The sequence below is a fragment of the Monodon monoceros genome, unplaced genomic scaffold, assembly GCF_005190385.1.
Source record: "Monodon monoceros isolate NGI ecotype Baffin Bay Population unplaced genomic scaffold, NGI_Narwhal_1 Super_Scaffold_16, whole genome shotgun sequence".
Lineage (NCBI taxonomy): Eukaryota > Metazoa > Chordata > Mammalia > Artiodactyla > Monodontidae > Monodon > Monodon monoceros.
Genome location: NW_021703772.1, coordinates 43,894,941 through 43,916,026, shown reverse-complemented (window position 1 = coordinate 43,916,026; position 21,086 = coordinate 43,894,941). Strand labels below are relative to the sequence as shown.

Genomic DNA, 21,086 nt, shown 5'->3' with positions numbered 1-21,086 from the left:
CCACAGCTTGTGAAAAGCTGAATGCTTTTCCTCTATGATCAGGAATAAGACAAGGATGCCCACTCTCACCACTTTTATTCACCACAGAATAGTCCTAGCCAGAGCAATTCGGCAAGAAGAATAAATAAAAGGATCAAAATCAGAAAGGAAGTAAAACTACCTGAAGATGACATGATATTATATATAGGAAACCCTAAAGATGCCACAAAAAAATATTAAAAACTAGTAAACAAATTCAGTAAAGTTGCAGGATACAAAATTAATACACAAAAATCAGTTGTGTTTCTGTACACAAATAACTTTCAGAGAGAGAAATTGAGAAAACAATCCCATTTACAATTGGATCAAAAAGAAAAAATACCTAAGAATAAATTTAACCAAGGAGGTGAAAGAGCTATACACTCACAACTCTAAGACATTGATGAAAGAAATTGAAGAAGACACATATTATGGAAAGATATTCTGTGCTCACTGATCGGATGAATATTGTTTAAATGTCCATACTACCCAAAGCAATCTACAAACTCAATGTAATCTCTGTCAAAATTCCAATGGCATTTTTCACAGATACAGAATAATCAAGACCTCAAATAGCCAAAGAAACCTTGAGAAAGAAAAACAAAGCTGGAAGCATCACACTTCCTGACTTCAAATCATATTATAAAGCTACAGTCATCAAAACACTATGGTATTGGCATAAAAACAGACACATAGACCAGTGGAACCAAAAAAAAAAAAAAAAATAGAGAGAGAGAGAGAACGCACCCCAAAATAAAACTACACAATATGGTCAATTAATTTTCAACAAAGGAATCAAGAATATACAATGGGGAAAAGAATGTCTCTTCAATAAATGGTGTTGGGAAAACCAGATATCCACATGGAAAAAAATGAAACTAGACCTCACTCTATACACAAAAATCAGCTCAAAATGGATTAGACTTGAATGTAAGACCTGAAATCATAAAACTCATAGAAGAAAACATAAGGAATAAGCTCCTTCATACTGGTCTTGGCAATGATTTGGGGGATTGACACCAAATGCAAAGGCAAAAAAGCAAAAATAAACGTGAACTGCATCAAATAGAAGCTTCTACACAGCAAAGGAAATCATCAACAAATGAAAAGGCAACCTATGACATGGGGGAAAATATCTGCAAACCATATAACTGATCAGGGGGTTAATATCCAAAATACACTCAGCCCTCCATACCCGCAGATTTAACCAACTGTGAATTCAAAATATTGAGAAAAAACTCCAGAAAGTTCCAAAAAGCAAGATTTGAATTTTGCTGTACAACAGCAACTATTTACATTGTATTTTCACAGCATTTATACCGTATAAGTAACCTAGAGATGATTTAAAGTATATAGGAGGATATGCATAGGTTATATGCAAATACTACATCATTTTGTAGTAATTCTTCTCATAAGAACATGTCTCAGTGACATTAATTGTGGCTAAACTCAATCTGATTCAGTAGCTCCCATTTAACTGAGCACTAGTCAGTTTTCCACGTGGCTGGTTTGTATCCCAAAAAGTCTTTTGGAGATTGTATATGCTCACTGTTTCCAATCCAGTTCCCACTCCTTCTCTATTCATTAGAGTATACCCCTTCTAAAGTATGCCTTAAAACTTTTAATTTTCCATTATATTGATCACAAAACCCTTTTGCTTGCAGCATCTTTAGGACACTTTGAGAAACACAAAAACAATATACCATATTGTAAACATATTTTGAGTTGGCTTGGGGGAGCTAATTTTGTTTCTACTGTAAAATGCATTGGTGGGAAGAGAAAAGGGAGGAAGGGAGAGAGGAAGGGACAAAGAAAGGGAAGAAGGAAAAGGAAAGAAACTTAAAAGTTTTTAAAATCCAATTCAGTTGGGAGGGAAATGCAGGCAGTACTACACATACAGAATAAAAATAAGAATTTTTTCTGTTCTATATCTACTTAAAATTAATTTTAACTTTTAAAGCAAATTTGCCTTTCCGTTATATATTAACTTGAGAAAATATGACTAGATTTTTAAAATAAAGGGTAAAGGAAATTAAAATTCTTCCTTTTTAGGAAACAATGAATTATTCTTTCAAATTGCTATTCAAAAAAATTTTCGTCTCTTTCAAAAACATTGTAATGACATAATCTTACATACTTTTAATTAACCAAGTGGAGAACCACTCAGAAACATTTTTATTTTACTGTATACCAAAATATCAAGTAAACATTTGAATTTCTGAAATCTGAAACATAATAGAATTTAGTTATCCCCTCTACAAAGTGCTGTGTTACTCTTCATGGTAAACAACAAGAGACAGTAAAACAGTCACTTTCATTGCTGGAAAAATATTTTTTTCTATAGTAAAAAATAAAATTAAATAAAAATCAAGCTCTATGGCGCCATCTTTTGGATTGTTCAAGTTTTCTTATAATTCTTTCTTATAAGAAACAATTCATTGATCAGAATCAAGATAAAGACAGAGACAAAACTATTTGGCTACCTTTTCGTAAGCTATATTTGCCCTAGCTTAGTCTCATACTTTTATATTAGGATTTAAAACATATCCATAAAACAACTACCTATAATACTAAAATTCTACTAAAAATTCTGAAAATAAAGGCCTTTTGAATTAACAAACTGCATGTTCTCAACACTTTATGGCAGTGGTTCCTAAAGTGAGGCACCCCCACTATCACGAGCATCATCAACATCATCTGGGAACTTTTAGAAATGCAAATTCTTAGGCCACACTTCAAACTGACTAAACTGGAACTGGGGCGGGGGTGAGAGGAGTCAGCCTTTTTTTTTTTTTTAAGTCCACCTTAATTTATTTATTTTTTTATTATATTTTATTTTTGGCTGTGTTGGGTCTTTGTTGCTGCGCGCGGGCTTTCTCCAGTTGCGGCGAGCGAGAGCTACTCTTCGTTGTGGTGCGCGGGGTTCTCATTGAAGTGTCTTCTCTTGCTGTGGAGCATGGGCTCTAGGCGCGCGGGCTTCAGTATTTGCAGCATGTGGGCTCAGCAGTTGCAGCATGTGGGCTCAGCAGTTGCGGCACGTGGGCTCAGCAGTTGCGGCACGTGGGCTCAGCAGTTGCGGCACATGGGCCCTAGGGCGCACAGGCTTCGGTAGTTGCAGTGCGTGGGCTCTAGAGCGCAGGCTCTGTAGTTGTGGTGCACGTGCTTAGTTGCTCTGCGGCATGTGGGATCTTCCCAGACCAGGGATCAAATCCGTGTCCCCAACATTAGCAAGCAGATTCTTAACCACTGCACCACCAGGGAAGTCCCGAGTCTGCCTTTTAACAAGCTCTTGGATTCTGCTAACCTGTGAGAACCACTGCCTTCCAGCCCTTGGATTTTGATATGAGCTAACCTGTGAGAACCACTGCCTTTTTGAAAAAGGTCCACAGCTAACACTGAACTATACACTAGTTGGGAATCGCTAGTAGTTCAGCAGTTCCTAACCTTAGTTTCACATTGGGATTACAAGGGAGCTTTAAAAATACCCGAGTCCTGCTCTAATATGTGATTAATGGTTCGGGAGGTAAGTAAAGCCTGGGCACCAGGGTTTCTGAAAGACTCTCAAGTGATTCTAAAATGCAGCCAAGGTTGAGAGCGAAAGATCTAGAGGATTACATTTTCAAAAGCTAGAGTTCACTGAGTCTTATATTAAGCAACGTTTGTAAATGAGACATGAAAAGTCAGTCTTCAAAACCAAGATACATATAAAATCCCATTACAAGAAAAAAGAACTGATTCACTTCCAGTCTGTAAATTTTACTCCTTCAAAGGCTACAAAGATGTTTCTTAAAGCAGAATTTTTAAAATAATTTATTAAATATATACTGTGCATTCCCTAGTTGTTATGAGCATGCTAAAAAAAAGTAGTCCTCACCTTTATAGACCATCTAATATACTTGGGCATATTTCATAATAACTGACAATAAAGAATAAATGCCAAATTTGGAGTAAAGATTGAATGCACTGAGTCAATGAAGGAAAAAAATCACATCTAATCATAGTGGTATTTAAGACTGTCAAAAAATATAGGGGAGAACTTTCAGTCTTTAAAGATGAATTAGATGTAGAGTACATATGGGGAGTTGTAGGTGGCAGACCTGATAGAAGAAAAGACACATAGGTTTTTTTTTTTTTTTTTTTTTTTTAGGGGCAGGGCTAACAATATGTAATATAAAAGAACCTTTCTCACTGAGGGGCTCGTCATCTGAACCAGAGATCACTGCAAAAGACTTAACTATTTTGTCAGTTTTTCCAAGCATGGTATATAACTGGTACCATTCTAGAATCACAGGGCAGAAATATGAATGCAGTTAATCCATTACATACAATCGATGTCTTGGGCACTAGTTCCCACTTAACATGACTCAATCACTTGGAGGACTTATTAAAACACATACTACTGGGCTCCACCCTTAGACTTTGACTAATGTTTGTTCTCATCATTTTTATCCTTGTCCTTTCTTGGTGAGAGCTTCTCAAGTTTGTCCTCCACAGACACAAGTTCATTAACTGTAATATGAAATTCAACTCCTTCTTATCTATGACCTTCAAAGTGGAATGTCAGGTTCTGCTATTGCATTTTAGTTTCCAGTCATCCTTCCTATGTTGCCTGTTCCCCCTTGTAACCTGCTGCCCTTTCATCTAAGCTTGTTGTCTACTTATGGGCTGTCTTTCCTATTTCATTGGAGCCACATCATTTTACATGTTATTAAGTATGCCCAATGTTTTTTTGTTTGTTTTCATTTTTTTCTGGTTCCTTTCACATTCATAGGGGGCTCTTCCTTCAAAGCTTCAGATTATGTTCCTTCCTTTTGTTCTGCAGAATTTTTTCAGGGAGCTCTTATTTTTCCCATCTTAGCACTTCATTGACAAAGAAAGCACAATCAACTCACGCTCAGTACCTGCCACAAGCTGAGAGGTACAGACTGCCCTTGATCCTGCTCCTAACCACAGGTGCTAATGGAAGCCCTTTCCCAAAATGATGTGCAGGATCTAAGCAGTTCTGATGGATAGGGTGTGTGGGATTAACAGATGCAAACTATTATGTGCAGAATGGATAAACAACAAGGTCCCACTGTATAGCACAGGGAACTGTATTCAATATCCTGTCATAAACCATAAGGGAAAAGAATATGAAAAAGAACATATATATATGTATAACTGAATCACTTCGCTGTATAGCAGAAATTAACACAATATTGTAAATCAACTATACTTCAATAAAACAAACTCAAAAAGAAAGATCTAAGCAATTCCAAGTGCCCAAGAGACTTCATCTAGTGTGTGGTTTTCCTAGAAAGAGGGGGACATCTCCCAATGACTAAATGTTTGAAATACTTAAGTTCAATCTTTGAAATTCCACCCTTCAGCTTCCTACTACCTTCTTCAATCCTACCTCTTCCTGCCATGAAGACCTATTCTGACCTCTCACTTCTTTAAAGGCTTGTCTTTGTTGTAGTGTGCCACACATTGGAACACTTTTTCTGTAATTATTTCATGTTCTCTCCAACTCCCTATAAAACTATTCAAAGCCAGTGAAATCTAAGATTTATTTATTTTTGCATCTGTGCTATTACAAAGATTTGTCAACTGATAGAAATGCACTTTCAGAGAACTTCAAAAAGTATCCAAACACTTTCACTAAGGTGAGATTTTGTGCAGTAGATATAACTTAGGAACCACATCTCCACTATTCAGAGTCTAAAAAACCCTCAACATTCCAGTTTCTTTTCTGAAGCTGTTGAAAGCAATCTGTTTACTTATAAGTAGAAAAAGGGCTCTACATAAGAAAAAAAAGAATCAATTTTGTTAGTTAAGAAAGCTAATTCAAGAAGCTGAAATAGCATAGAACATAATTAAGAACGTATATTTTTGGGTGAAGCAAATATTATATCCTAAACCTGCAAAGCTCCAAACATGATTTGTTTCAACTTCTATTGTATTACATTCATTGTCTCACTTCTGTTTAATAATTAACTTATTTTTAATACAGCTCACATAACAATGATAAGAGTAAACAGTCTACTTACCCCACCCATTGTAATTCCATGAATAAGTGCAATATACGGTTTTTGGCAAGAATCTAAAAGAAACAGAGCTGTAATTAGTTACAATGCTTAAAATACATTTTATTTTTCCAAAATTCACATGTTACATGAACTCTGAGTATTTTCCCTAAGAAATTTTTGCAAGAAATATCAAAGTAGACTAAACATATGGCTTATAAAATATGTTCTTTTTAAAACATCAGTCCATACACAATCCTGATCATCTATTCATTATTATGAAAAACTCAACACCTCAATTTGAAACAGATGAAAGCCTATATAACTCAACTATTGAGAAAAACAATATTTGCCTTATAAGCCACTGATGTTTATGTAACACAGTTGTATTTTAAAGAACATAATTTGTCTTCTATACATCTAAAGAAGTATCTGGATTACAGGAAAAAGCAAGGACTGGGAGTTAAAAGACCCAAATTTTAGTCTCAGCTTTGTCACTAACTGGCAATTCAACTATATTTAATATATATACTGGCATTAGATACTTATATACTGGCAATTCAATATATATATGTGTATACACATATATGCATGTAAGTTATACGTATATATGCCTATCATACATCTGTATATCATGTATATAATATATAGATAAGTTTCCCTATCTATTAAATGATGAGACTTGCCTCAGAAGTTCCTTCCAGCTCAAAAATCCTGTAAACTTTTACTCAGTTCCTTTCTCTCTGAAGAGGAAGTTGCGCACAACATAATATAAATCACTGTGCTTCTATTACAGCTTGTTGCCAATATAACTTCCTTACCAAAGACAAATATAAAAGTACAGTTTTGATCCATCTAGCAATTCTATAAATATTCCCAATCTGCCAAATGAGCCACTGAAGTACAATTCTAATTTAACATTCACAAGGACTTCCACAGCCCTCAATTTTTAACTATAATTCCTAGAAACAATGGAAACAAATATCTCTATTGATTGGAGTGGACATGCATACAAATATACCATTTCAGCTACAGATACATATATTTTAGATACGAAATATCAGAAGCTAATTGATGCAGGAACACAAGGCCAGAATCTGTCAAATTCCTTAATGACTAAAATATGTCATTACAATGTATAGAGATTATATCTGGAAGGCTTTCTCTCTGTATATTAGCATTTTACCAAACTCTTCTCAAACTGCTTAGAGGTTTTTGCCCCTCTCCTTTTATTTAGTATAGAACTGCACTAATATAGTAGCCAATAGCCAAATGTAGTTATTTAGATTATAATTAATTACCATTAAACAAAGGTAAAATTCAGTTTACTGATCACAGTGGCCCCATTTCAAGTGCTCATTAGCCATGTGTGGCTAGTAGTGATCATACTGCACAGCACAGAAACAGAATACTTTTGTCATTACAGAAAGTACTATTGGACAGCGCTGGTATGAATTTTTAGAATGAATAAAACATCCTAAGTAAAACCTGACCTGTAGAACTATAGACTCAAAGAAATGAGAGCTCTCCATTCAATGTGGCTCACTGAGTTAAATTGGGAAACAGCCTCGTCTCCCCACTCCTACCTCAAAGACATAAAAATTCTAGAGAAAAATTTTTTTGTCAATGTATATCCAAGTTCAAAGCCAAACAAGGGAAATCCACAGGTGCCAGAAACAAATAAACTCAGAGCTAATAGCTGTGTGGAAGCTACAGCCAAAGGTTATGAGTGAGTGTGTGTGTGTGTATCTGTTCTGAGTCAGGAATAACATGGGCCACACATAACATGCTATGAGTTAATACCTGCATAAAGCCTCACGGTAGGAAGAGCTATATGATTTGTAAAACATAGCTAGAAAAACTCTATCTGCTGATCCTAAAACTCAGTAAGCTCCTACCCATGAGAGGAAGAGAAAAAGTCAGAAAAGTGGATGCTTAAGCACTGGACCACTACAACTGAACAAACAAAAGAAAATAGCCCTAACAAATTTGGAATAGAAGTAACATCTGTAACTTGGTAAAAAGTGTCTATAAAATGATTATATACTAAAGAATGAAATTTTAAAAGCTTTCCCATGGACATCAGAAATAAGACAACACCACAATCATTCAGCATTATAATAGAGGTCCTAGCCAAAATATAACAAGAAAAGTCATAAGTATACAGACTGGAAAGAGATGAAAAAAATTACGTGTAGATGGTAGAATTACCAATGTAGAAAAGCCAAGAGAACCTACAGAAACATCATTAGAACTGATAATAAATTTCAGCAGGGTTGCTGGATTTAAGAACAAAACACTAAAATCAAAAGCATTTCTACATGCTAGAAATAGTCGATTAGAAAATGTAATAAGAAAAATTACTATTAAATGTAGTAACAAAAAAAATAAGCTGTCTAAAAATAACACTTAAAAAATCTTTTTTTTTCTTTATGGAGAAAATTATAAAACATTATGAAAGGACATGAAAGTCAATCTGATGAAAATGTTCTAAAACAGATTAATGGCGATGACTGCATAAGCTTATTAAATATCAAAATAATTTTAAAATTCATTTGAATTTTTAAAAACCAAAAAAAAAATTCATTTGAAAAATCAAAAGTCCAAGAGTAGCCAAGAAAGTCTTGAAAGAAAACAAGGGTAACTTGTCCTATCAGAGACAGACATATCTTAAAGCTATAATAATTTTGACACTGTAGTTTTACCATATGTACAGACAGATAGGCCAATGAACAAAGTTGCCCAGAAACAGACCCGGTCACATATAAGAACTTGATATATGATAGAAGTATCATTAAAACCAGTGAGGAAAACAAGGACTATTCAATCAAAGGCATTACAACTTCTGGCTTTCTAGCTGAAAAGTAAAAGTTAGATGATGTCACATGCAAAAAAATTCCAAGCACTTTAAAGACTTAGAGTATAAAGAAACAAACTATTAAAAGAAAATATAAAAGAACATCTTAAAAACCTCCATGTTATTAAGCGTTTTTAAAATGCAAATAGCAGAAATCATAAAGGAAAAGAATACATTTCATCTCAAACAAAAACTTGTATATACCAAAAGATAAAGTAGCAGACTGAGAGAAGTGTATTTATAATGTATATGATCTACAAAAGTGAAGAATCAGAATACATAAAGACCTATAAAATCAGTAAGAAAAAGACAATCCAAAAGAAAGATAAACAAAGGATGAAACTGAAAAGGAAATATAAATGATTAACATAAACACCTTCTACTTTACCTGCGTCCAATGAAGTACAAATTAAAACCACAATAAGATATAAAGCATGCAAAGTTTAAAAACAAAAAATGATAGACAGGACATGTAGAAAATAAAGTCTTATACTTTAGAGAAGAATTTGGAAACACAATGAAGATACATAAACTCTATGATCCATCCATTCGACTTCTATTATTTCTATAAATTTTTGCACATGGGCACTAAGGGTGTACATATAAGGGTGTAACAATCTGTATTAGTAAAAAGCTGAAATAATCTAAAATAACCACTAATATAGAACAGATTAAGTAATATGGGGTAATTGAATAATATAAGAACAGTTACATTCCATGTTATCAAAAACTTATGGAATGGTATACACAGTAAGAAAGTACTTATGCAAATTACAAAAACATAAAGTAATACTACTTTTGTTCATAAATATGTAGTAAAAATATAAAGTACAGTCTAACTGGATGTGCTAAAAACTAATGACAATGGTTGCTTCTGAGGAGGGATACTGGTTGCTTCTGAAGAGAGAAAGAAATGGCACTGAAGCAAGCAATGAAGTAGACTGAACAATAATTTTAAAACTCATAGTATTCTATTTAATTTAAATAAATTTCAAAACATCAAGCAAAAATAAAATATAGTGGTCTATTCATTCTGGGCTGGTGGGTACACAAGTATTTATTATATTATTCCCTGTAATTTAACATTTGAAACACATGCTTGATAAATGTAACTACTGTGTCACTTCCAATGAAATCTGGAATGATGACTATAAAGAAATTTCATCCCAGAGTTCCTCAAGAATTCAGAAATGACACTTCATTTTATAGAGAAAACTGGCACCCAAGTTTTTTGTTTTCCAAGAAAGCCAACCATATGATCAGAATCCATGTTTCCATATTCATTATATGGCAAACAGTAGTTAAGTATACCCTATTTAATAATCAAGTATGAATTGTTCTGGAATGAGCAGTCAGACTACTTTAATCAAGTTTATTCCTGGCACAAAGTATATAAAAGATTAAACAAGAGTGTCTGTTGATTACATTTTAACAATTCATACTGTGCAGCTTATGTCTTGATTCTATTTTCAAAGCTCTCAGCAGAGCACACATACCAATAGCATTGTTCAGCATATATTCTTCTCTGAAGAAATCTTGAGCTATCTTCTGATTTGCCTTTCTAGCTTCTGAGATCACTACAATAAAAAAAGAAAAAAGAAGGATTACAAATCACAAAAAGTGTTTTCCAGTCAATACAGTCAAATAGAAAAATTTTAAATAATGTGATAGCAAGTACCGGGGGAAAGTCTAGAATGGTTTGTTAAGGTTCTGAAGTCACCTATGCCACAGACATACTATAGTTAGCCCCAAATCCATAGTCCAATGTCAAAACTTCAAGGCAAAAATTCTTATTCAGAACTTCTTACAAAGTGTTATACTTAAATTATAAGTTATATATTGGTACAAAATACATTTTCTTTTGACTATTTTCTGTAGCACCTAAATGAATGTTTGCTGGATACATGTTTCCTTTGGTAATATATCTTAACACAAAGTACATTATACATATACACGCAAAGAAATATATGCACATGTGCATGCACACACACACAGAGTTCTATATACTCCATCTAGTTAAATACTTCTGCCACATTCATTTCACCATGGAGCATTTGCTGAGCATCTACCAGGTACCACGCACTGTTTTCAGTGCTGTAGATAACAAGACAGCAATATAAGACGGCTGCCCTGGAGTTCAGACTAGTAAGACAGACTACTGAGCTACACTCCTTGTGTCATGCCCACTCTAAGGTTGGGGTGCCGTGGGAATGTGAGCATAAGAGATGTAATTAAAAGCCTTCCCAGGGACTTCCCTGGCAGTCCAGCGGTTAGGACTCCATGCTTCCACTGCGGGGGCCACAGGTTCGATCTCTGGTCAGGGAACTAAGATCCTGCATGGCACACGATGCACCCAAAAAAAAAAAAAATTAAAAAAAAAAAAAAAAGAAGGCTTCCCAGAAGAGAGAACTCTGAGCCAAATGTGAACAACAGGTAAGGATTTCCTAAAAATGAAAAGTTCTGAAAAGTGAAAAGTTCTGAGTAGAGAAAGGAGTACCTACAAAGGCACACAGGCAAGGAAGAATAAAATCAAGAAACAAGTAGTTTTAAAAGACTAAAGGAGTGCTTCCCTGATGGCGCAGTGGTTGAGAGTCCGCCTGCCGATGCAGGGGACACGGGTTCGTGCCCCGGTCCGGGAAGATCCCACATGCCACATAGCGGCTGGGCCCGTGAGCCATGGCCGCTGAGCCTGCGCGTCCGGAGCCTGTGCTCCGCAACGGGAGAGGCCACAACAGTGAGAGACCCGTGTACCGCAAAAAAAAAAAAAAAAGACTAAAGGAGAATGGTAAAAGGTGAGGCTAAGAAGGTAAATGAGATAGTAATATCCTTATTTATTAATATCAATGGAAATATAACCTCTCAAAGATATTGCTACAGCATACAAATGCCTGTCTTAATAAGCAGGTGCTCAGTAAATATCTTAATAATAAATAACAATCAAATGGTTTCATTTCTATTGCAATTTTCTATTATCCAGAGTTCCATAGTCCAATCTACTATACTCCTACTATAGTCAATGTCAAAACCACCATTAAACCTCTCTTCCATACACTTCAAGCTCATATGCTTTTCTTGTCTAAGTCCTATGAGAATTACCTACTAAAATACAAATTAAATATATAATATATACATTTACTTCTTTTATGGGAAAGAGTTACATAAAAATTGTTGACTATTAATAGATTTTTAGACTAACTTCAGAACTCTGATATAGCTTCCTTCAAAATGTTCCAAGCAAATATTGACTTTTTTTCTTGGTTTTTAAAAAAAAAGGTTTGGGGAATTCCTGGGTGGTCCAGTGGTTAGGACTCAGTGCTTTCACTGCCGTGGCCCAAGTTCAGGCCCTGGTTGGGGAACTAAGGTCCTGCAAGCCGCATGGGGTAACCAAATAAATAAATATTTTAAAAATAAAAAAAGGTTTGATATCTAGTTTTGTCATTCTGAGGCTTTCACCGATAAAACCCCTAAAACCCTCATCTATTATCTTTCATCATTTCTCCCCAATACTAAAAGAAAAGGAGTGCAAATTGCATTGCCTGTGGAATAAATCTCTTTTATCTTAGAAATCTTCTGAGATTTCCTTCTAATCTTATTCTAACCAATCAGTTCCATATAAATTAAATGATGTTTAGTAACATCATTTAAAAATTTTTTGTCAGGGCTTCCCTGGTGGCGCAGTGGTTGGGAATCTGCCTGGCAATGCAGGGGACATGGGTTTGGGCCCTGGTCTGGGAAGATCCCACATGCCTCAGAGCAGCTAATCCCATGTGCCACAACTACTGAGCCTGCGCTATAGAGCCCGTGAGCCACAATTACTGAAGCCCGTGAGCCTGGAGCCTGTACTCTGCAACAAGGGAAGCCACCACGATGAGGAGCCCGCGCACTGCAACGAAGAGTAGCCCCCACTCACCACAACTAGAGAAAGCCTGTGGGCAGCACTGAAGACCCAAGACAGCCAAAAATAAAATAAATAAATTACAAAAGAAATTTTATTTTTCCGAGTGCCCACTTACTGTCTTGGACTATGATGTTTAAAAGAAACTAAATTTCCTAGAATTGAAATCTGTTGCTTATACATGTGAACTAGAATAATTCTAGAATTTTTAACTGTATTTCCAAACAGCAATGTAAAGTTAGGCCTATATGCACAAATAGCTCACAGTCAGAAGAAGCTGAAATCAATACATAAGGCTCTGCCCATCTGTAAACTGACAAGATCAAAAGCCCAGCTCTTGAGGAAAGATTAATTCCAGGCTGAAAAACAATGTTTTAAAAATATTTAAGTAGTGGGCAAAACAAATTCAAAAAACGATTCAGTTAACAAGTCAGTCGAAGCAACTGAAAATTTTAAAGTGAAATTTTAAGACTCAGTTATTTTAAATTTAATAGATATTTGAAATGATGTCCTGAATCAAGCTTGTTTCTTCCTATTTCAAATGTAATGGTTTACATAAGATTATAAATATGGAAAATAGATCAACTTGAACATTATCATCTTAACACAATACAAAAAATATAAAAAAATAAAACAGAAAGAAAAAAACCATCCCAGGAAACTACCAATTCCGTAAGAAACAAAACTCAAAATGTTTTCAGTATATATAAATATTGAAAAGTTTTCAGTATATATAAAATACTGACAACCAGTGGTAATAACATTTCTTCTCTCTTTTGTCTTTTGTTTTTAATAAATATGTACAGATTGACCTAAATAATAAGATAAGGAGAATTAATCTTTTTATTTATCTCAGCATGTTAATTTAAACACAAAAAATACTGATAATATAATAGGATAAATACTACAATTAAGTGCATTCTTGCTTTGGGATCATGAACAATGGGAAAGCACAAAGTCATGGAAATATGTGAGAGCATGTCATGTTTGGAGAATGGCAAGTCACTCAACATGGCCAGGTTGTCAGGCTTATGTGATAAACAATTGCTTAATAACAGCTATTCTAAAATAAAAAGCAGAATCACATACCATAACTGGACATTTTGTTCAGGATGATTCAGGGAAAGAGACAAGATACCTGAAGGGCATGTATGTAGTTAAAAAAAAAAAAAAAAAAAAGCTGCTATTCTCATTTTTCTATTAACTACAAGAGATAAGTCTTTAAATATTTTCTTTTTCTAAGTTAACCACACTAAAAATGTATTAACTGTTTAACAAAAAACAATTCTAGAAAGTAAAGCAAGTTACAAAGTACCACAAAAATTTGCTAATACCTTATCTGTTATATTGGGGGAAAAAAGCATTTAGGTGAGAAGGGAAAAAAGTTTTTACCTCTGATATCACCTCCAGCACAGAAAGCCTTTCCACCAGCTCCCTTTATAATGATCAGGAAAGTTTCCGGATCTTGTTCCCACTTCTATCCAAATGTAAAAGAAGATGGTATAAGCATATCATAAATACAAACTCATTAATGATATATCCACATGCACATAAACACATGTGTATATATAGACGTATGTGGATATATACAAGCATAAGGCATAAGCTTTATAAAACATATCCAGAAGAATGGATCCCAACTTCATTTTCTTTTCTGACATAAATTAGAGGCTATCCCAACAAAGTTGCTAGATGAGTGCATTCTGTGATCCAAGTTTGATGATGGCAACTGAAATCTTTGCCACGACAACTTTGAGACCAAGGTGAAAAAATATGGGCCTAATATATCGTCAGGTTGGAAAAATAAAATAAAGAGGGGCAGAACATAAGAAGAAACTTGGAGCCTTCTGAAAGTGGAAGAGGCTGTCTTCTGAGGCAGTGAACTCCCTGTCAGTAGGGGTGCTCCAGGAAAACCACTTAGGAAAGCGCTGAGGACTCTCTAAGCGATGGGGCTTGGGCGCTGATCCCAGACAGTCAAGTGATTCTATGGGAGAGAATATCAGAAATATTCTCTAAGGATACACTTTCAGAAGGATCCATATGATTGCTTTAAGAAAATTACAAACCTTTAGCTGTGGATAAATCTGCCGAATCATACTAAGATTCAGTGCATTTAGGAACTTTGGTCTGTTTAGTGTTATCACTCCTGCACAACCTTTTCTTTCCAATAGGACTTCTGCTGCTGCATCTGTGTGCTTAGACATTCTCTGTGTAAACAAAGAATAACTTTAGGATAAAATTCATTAAGTTTTTGTCACAAGTCAACATCAAAACATACATTAAATGCAAATCTTTCACACAATGTTAAGGTTAGCTAATCGAATGGATAACTCAGTACATCTGACAAAGTTTTCTAAAGTTATTTGGACTCTGTAGATAGACAATTCCAAAGCAAACTACATATAACTCTTAAATCTCTTAATTTTTATTTCTGAGTGAACTTAGTCAACTGATTTAAAATAGAACCCAGTCCATGGGACTTCCCTGGTGGCGCAGTGGTTCAGAATCCATCTGCCAATGCAGGGGACATGGGTTCGATCCCTGGTCTGGGAAGATCCCACATGCCACAGAGCAACTAAGCCCGTATGCCACAACTACTGAGCCCGTGTGCCACAACTACTGAAGCCCGGGCGTGCCTAGAACCCGTGCTCCGCTACAAGTGAAGCCACCGCAATGAGAAGCCCGCACACTGCAACAAAGAGTAGCCCTCGCTCGCCACAACTAGAGAAGGCCCTCGCGCAGCAACGAAGACCCAACGCAGCCAAAAATAAATTAATTTAAAAATTTGTTTCTAAAAAAATAAAAATAAAATAGAACCCAGTCCTAGAATTTCTTGGACTATGAAATACTCTTAAATCTTTATTACTGTATACCCAGCAATATGTTAGGTACTTGGAAATCAAAGATGAATACAGAGGGCAAATAATTCTGACTACAATAGCTACCAACAACTTGGGGGAAAGAAAGGTGATATTTGAGCTAGGCCTTGATATATGCCAAGAAAAAGAGGGGTGAAAATCCTGGAGAGTAACACATTCTAAAACATGAACAGCGAATATCTGGAAATGTTAAGATGTTAAACATGAGTGGAATAAAGGCTGATTGAGAAAATGAGTGATAGGAAAGTAGGCAGAATAAGTAGTTTAAGGCCAGATTATAGAATGAGCTTACGAAAGCATATACTTGTGAAGAACTTGTCTATACAGTTCTTAGGGCCTCACGCACCATGGTGAGTGAGGCAAGGGGCACATTTTGGAGTGGCTTATTTTGCTCCCCTTCAATACTCAGTGGTTCTACTTCCTTGATTAAACCCTTACTCATATGAAAAGACAGATGATAGACTAAAAAGCTGTACTTTTCAGATACCTACATCATTCTAAATTTTAAAGTAAAACAGATTTCATATTATACAAACATGTTACACACAAGTATTAATAAACTTTCATCTCTCTCCATACTAACTTTCTTTTTTGCTTGAACCAAGTCAGATTTGCCAGCCCCCCCCCCAAAAAAACAAAAAAAGTTTCATGACTGTTTCCACTGAACAACTTCACATAAATTATCACCTAATATCAGAGACAATCCTTTAAAACTCTATTATTTGGTTTCAGCTCAGAGATGTTGAGAGCTGAAAAGATGCGTCTCCTGACCTTGTAACAAGAAAAAAAGGTGAACAGGCTGAAAATTAATGGCTTTGGTGAACTCAGTCAGAGGACAGGAGGTCACAGGGCAAACAGCCCCGTAATAAAATCTGGAGAGACAGGTGCCTTCAGGGAGATGCAGGACCAGTATATTTGCTTAGCTCAGGCAGAAGCCCTAAGGAAGATTAACTAGAATTTTTAATGACTTGCTAGAGGTCAAGTGTGGGCAAGTGTGATAGTGTGGAGCTCCTGGGGGTGGCGGGTGTCACAGTCATGGGGGGAGCTCCCATTCTTGCTGGCTTTTCCTCCTGGAACCCAAGCAGGTTCTCCCAAGGAAGACTGGAGAAAGCTCCCCCGTGTGGTGCTGGCTGGGGGAGGGAAACAGCAGGCACAACTAAATCCTTTCCCCTCATCTTCCACACAGAGCAAAAGGCTAAATCTTCATGGGAGAGAGCTGGTAGCATAGGGTTCTGGTGGAGGCCCAACACAGTGGGGAAATGGGATGGAGGCCTATAAAATAAGACCCTTAATCCCAAGGGAGAAGCACTTCAAAACCATAGCCTACTGACCTTAGTGTTTACCAATCACAGCTGGAGAAAAGGAACAGGGGACAAAGGAAAAGGGGGGAAAAAAGGCAGCCCACCCCCAGAGAAAGTACAGGAACACTTATGAGGGCCACACCCCTGGACTCTGGTTCACAGTGCCTTCCAAACATTAAGGATTAATGGGATACAACACCAAAAGCATGATCCACAAAAGAAAACACTGATAAACTGAATTTCATCATATTTAAAACTTCTGCTCTGCAAAAGATAAAGTGAATGAAAAGACAAACCAGAAATTAGAAGAAAATACTTGCCTATCACATATCTGATAAAGAATTTGCATACAAAATATACAGCTGACCCTTGAACAACACAGATTTGAACTGTGCAGGTCCATTTACACTCAAATGTTTTTCAGTCGTAAATACTATAGTACTACATGATCCCCAGCTGGTTAAATCCACAGGTGCGGAGAAGGACCCTCAGTTGTAGAAGGCTGATTGTAAAATTATACTCGGATTTTTCGACTCCACAGAGAATCAGTGACCCTAACCCCCACCTTGCTCAAGGGTCAACTGTATAAAAAACTCTTAAAACTCAATAAGAAAACAAACAACCCAATATTAAAATGGGCAAAAAAAAAACTGAAGAGCTTCAAGGAAAATATAGGGATGGCAAAAAAAACACATGAAATGCTCAACATCATTTCTCATTAGGAAAATGCAATTTAAAACCACAATGAGCTACCACTACATACATATTAAAATGGCTAAAATCCAAAAACAGACAATAACATGTTGCCAAGGATGCAGAACAACAGGAACACTCGTTCTTTGTTGGTGGAATTGCAAAGTGGTACAGCCACTACAGAAGATAATTTGGCAAATTTGTATAAAGTTACACATGGACTTACCATAAAACCCAGCTATCATACCCTTAGATATTTACCCAAGTGAATTAAAAACTTATGTTCACACAAAAACCTGTACACAAACAGGTGTAGCAGTTTTATTCTTACTCACTAAAACCTGAAGGCAACCAAGATGCTCTTCAACAGGGAAATGAATAAACTGTGGTATATCCAAACAATGGAATACTATTCAGTGATAAGGACTACGTTATCAGTTCATGCAACAACACAGGTGAATCTTAAATGCATTTTGCCAAGTGAAAGAATGCAGACACAAAAGCCTATATATTGTATGATTCCATTCATATGATGTTCTGTAGAAAACAAAACTATAGGGGCATAACAAAGGTCAGTGTTGCGGAGCGGGCGAAGTGACTGCCTACAGAGGGGAAGGACAGCAGAAGTTTTAGGGGGATGGGGCTGTTCTGCATGGACTTTGGGTAATGAATGCATGATTTATGCATCTGTCAAAACCCAAAGAAATGTACAGAGAGTGAACCTGAACGTATACAAACTATATATATTTTTTAAAAATCACCCAGTGTCAGGGGATTCCAACATGGAATGCAGACTGTGGCAAATAAATGCAACCAAACCACACACGTATGACAAGCACACTGAAGTGAAATCGTGAGAATGGTGGCAGGAAAGCTGACCTAAGTAACTTTAGAAAACAGTCATTTGATTGCAAGCTGTAAGGAAATATACAAAAAAACCTGTATGTCAACCAATGCTCTAGTTAGTAAATTTGTTCGAAACTGCTTTGCATGTATACTGAGGTTAAGCAAGTAATGTGGACTTCCCTGGTGGTCCAGTGGTTAAGAATCTGCCTGCCAATGCAGGGGACACAGGTTCGAGCCCTGGTCTGGGAAGATCCCACATGCCGTGGAGCAACTAAGTCTGTGCGCCACAACTACTGACCCTGTGCTTTAGAGCCCACGAACCACAGCTACTGATGCCCGCATGCCACACCTACTGAAGCCCGTGCGCCCTAGAGCCCACGCACTGCAACTACTGAGCCCACGCTCCGCAACTACTTAAGCCCATGCCCTCTAGGGCCCGCATGCCGCAACTACTGAGCCCGTGTGCTGCAACTACCGAAGCCCGTGCACCTAGAACCCCGTGCTCCACAACAAGAGAAGCCACCACAATGAGAAGCCCGTGCACCGCAACAAAGAGTAGCCCCCACTCGCCGCAACTAGAGAAAGCCCACACGCAGCAATGAAGACCCAACACGGCCAAAAATAAATAATTTTTTTTTAAAAAGGTACATACTGTATTTAAAAAATTTAAAAAAAAAACAACTAATGGAGGGTGGTGAGAACCAGGCTCTCACTGGTCAGGAGGAGAGTTAGAAACAAGCAAGAAGGGAAGGCTAGAATGAAGCCTGCCCTGTGGTACTGGATTAAAGTCAGAGACAGCAGTATGAACATGTTTTCTTAATATATATTAAGAGGATATATATTAATATAACAGAGGATAAACACAGAAACACTTATCACTATTTATGTATACATGGGACAGTAAACAGTATACAGCATATGTATTCTACTACAGATATATACATTACTCTAGTTCTATCCCCAAGAGAAAACCGTGACACCCCAGTAGCAAGGGGCATTCCCAGACTCAGATCTTGATTTCTAAATGCAATTTTCCAATAAAGGCAACCAGAGCTCCTTGGAGAAATGGCTGATTCCAGAGCCAGAGAACATCTTCCAGTAACAGAAAGTAGCGAGGTGTTTTTAAAATATTGAAAATTAAAAGGAAAAGGTCATGTCAAAGGGACACAAGAAGCCAAAATGAAGGAATTCCTAATGGCCAAAGTTGAAACAATGTGAGTAACAGAATAAATAACGTGCTGTTCGATTATAACCCAAAGAATAAAATAAATATCCACGAGTCCACACTGATATATATAACTGAATAAATCAATGGGGGAGATGAGATGATCTTACCCACAAAAGAATTCAAAATAATTTATGTAGAAATCCCCCTTCCAGGAGGTAAAGCTTAGCCCCCTCATGGTCTGACTGTGGGCTGAACTTACTGACATGCTTCCAAAGAACAGAGTAGAAAAGGGAAAAATGGTAACTTTAGAGAGGAGAAACCCAACAAACACCACCTTAACCACGTGATAAAGGTCAGCATCACCAGCTGTGTCATGAGGATGTCATGTACTCCCTAAGGCATATGTCAAAACCCACAGATATTCCCTGATATGTGATGAGAAGGGGCTTTTCCTTTGTGATATTCTCTCCAGAAACCTTTTAACTACAGGCTAGTCATCAAAAAAAAAAAAAGAAAAAAGAAAAAACAGAACAACAACAAAAAAAAACAGACACAAGCCCAGATTAGAGGCTATTCTACAGGCTACTTGGCCAGTGTTCCTCCAAACTGCCAACATCATGAAAAATAAGGAAAGACTGATAAACTGTCACAGACCAGAAGAAACTAAGAAGACATGACAAAGAAATGCCATGTGGTATCCTGGATTGGATTTTGGAACAGAAAATTGATGGAAAAACTGGTGAAATCCAAAAAGTATAAAGTTAATACTAATATAGCAATGTTCTTAATTTTGACAAATGTAACATGATAACTGTATTTCTTTGCTAGGGCTATCATAACAAAGTACCACAAACTACGTTTAGGCTTAAACAGAAAGCTATTGTCTCAGTTCTGGAGACTAGAAGTCTGAGATCAAGGTGTCAGCAGGACCACACTCTCTCTGAAGGCGCTAGGGGAGGGTTCTGTTCCAGGCCTCTCTCCTAGCTTCTGATAATTCCTTGGCTTGTTGCAGCATAACTCCAATATTCACACGGCATTCTCCGTGTATATATATCTCCAAATTTTCCCTTTATATAAGGATAAATTATATTGAATTACCCCAGTAATTTCTACTTCAGTACGACCTCATCTTAACTAATTACATCTGCAATGAGCTGACTGGCTGTAGGGAGAAACGATCTACCATGGGTCCTGAGGCTTCCCTGCACTTTACTGCTGTGTATTTCATGGATCCAAGGGCCTGAAGGCTCTTCACCTGGGTCATTTTTCAGGACTGTATTTGCTGCGAGAAACTTTGAAGAAAATGTAAAGTCTCCCTCCGGGACAGAGAGCAGGCTTGCTTACAGTGTGTTACAAACCGGCAGGTTCCCCAAATTCAGTACTGCTGTCCTGTAATGCAACCCACTGCATATGAACGCATTCAT

At 36.6% G+C, this 21,086-nt stretch overlaps 1 protein-coding gene across 4 annotated transcripts in view; it reads right to left on the bottom strand.

Annotated features, from left to right (window-relative positions):
* The window catches only part of HIBCH (3-hydroxyisobutyryl-CoA hydrolase), an 88,737-nt gene that overhangs the window by 52,256 nt on the left and 15,395 nt on the right, over nucleotides 1-21,086 (bottom strand). For all 4 annotated transcript variants that reach the window (XM_029225073.1, XM_029225071.1, XM_029225072.1 and 1 more), the window contains exons 3-6: nucleotides 14,842-14,982; nucleotides 14,168-14,252; nucleotides 10,377-10,457; nucleotides 6,048-6,100 (exon numbers count right to left, since the gene is read on the bottom strand). In XM_029225073.1, the coding sequence (XP_029080906.1) occupies nucleotides 6,048-6,100; nucleotides 10,377-10,457; nucleotides 14,168-14,252; nucleotides 14,842-14,982 (360 nt within the window). The remainder of the gene's footprint in view (nucleotides 1-6,047; nucleotides 6,101-10,376; nucleotides 10,458-14,167; nucleotides 14,253-14,841; nucleotides 14,983-21,086) is intronic.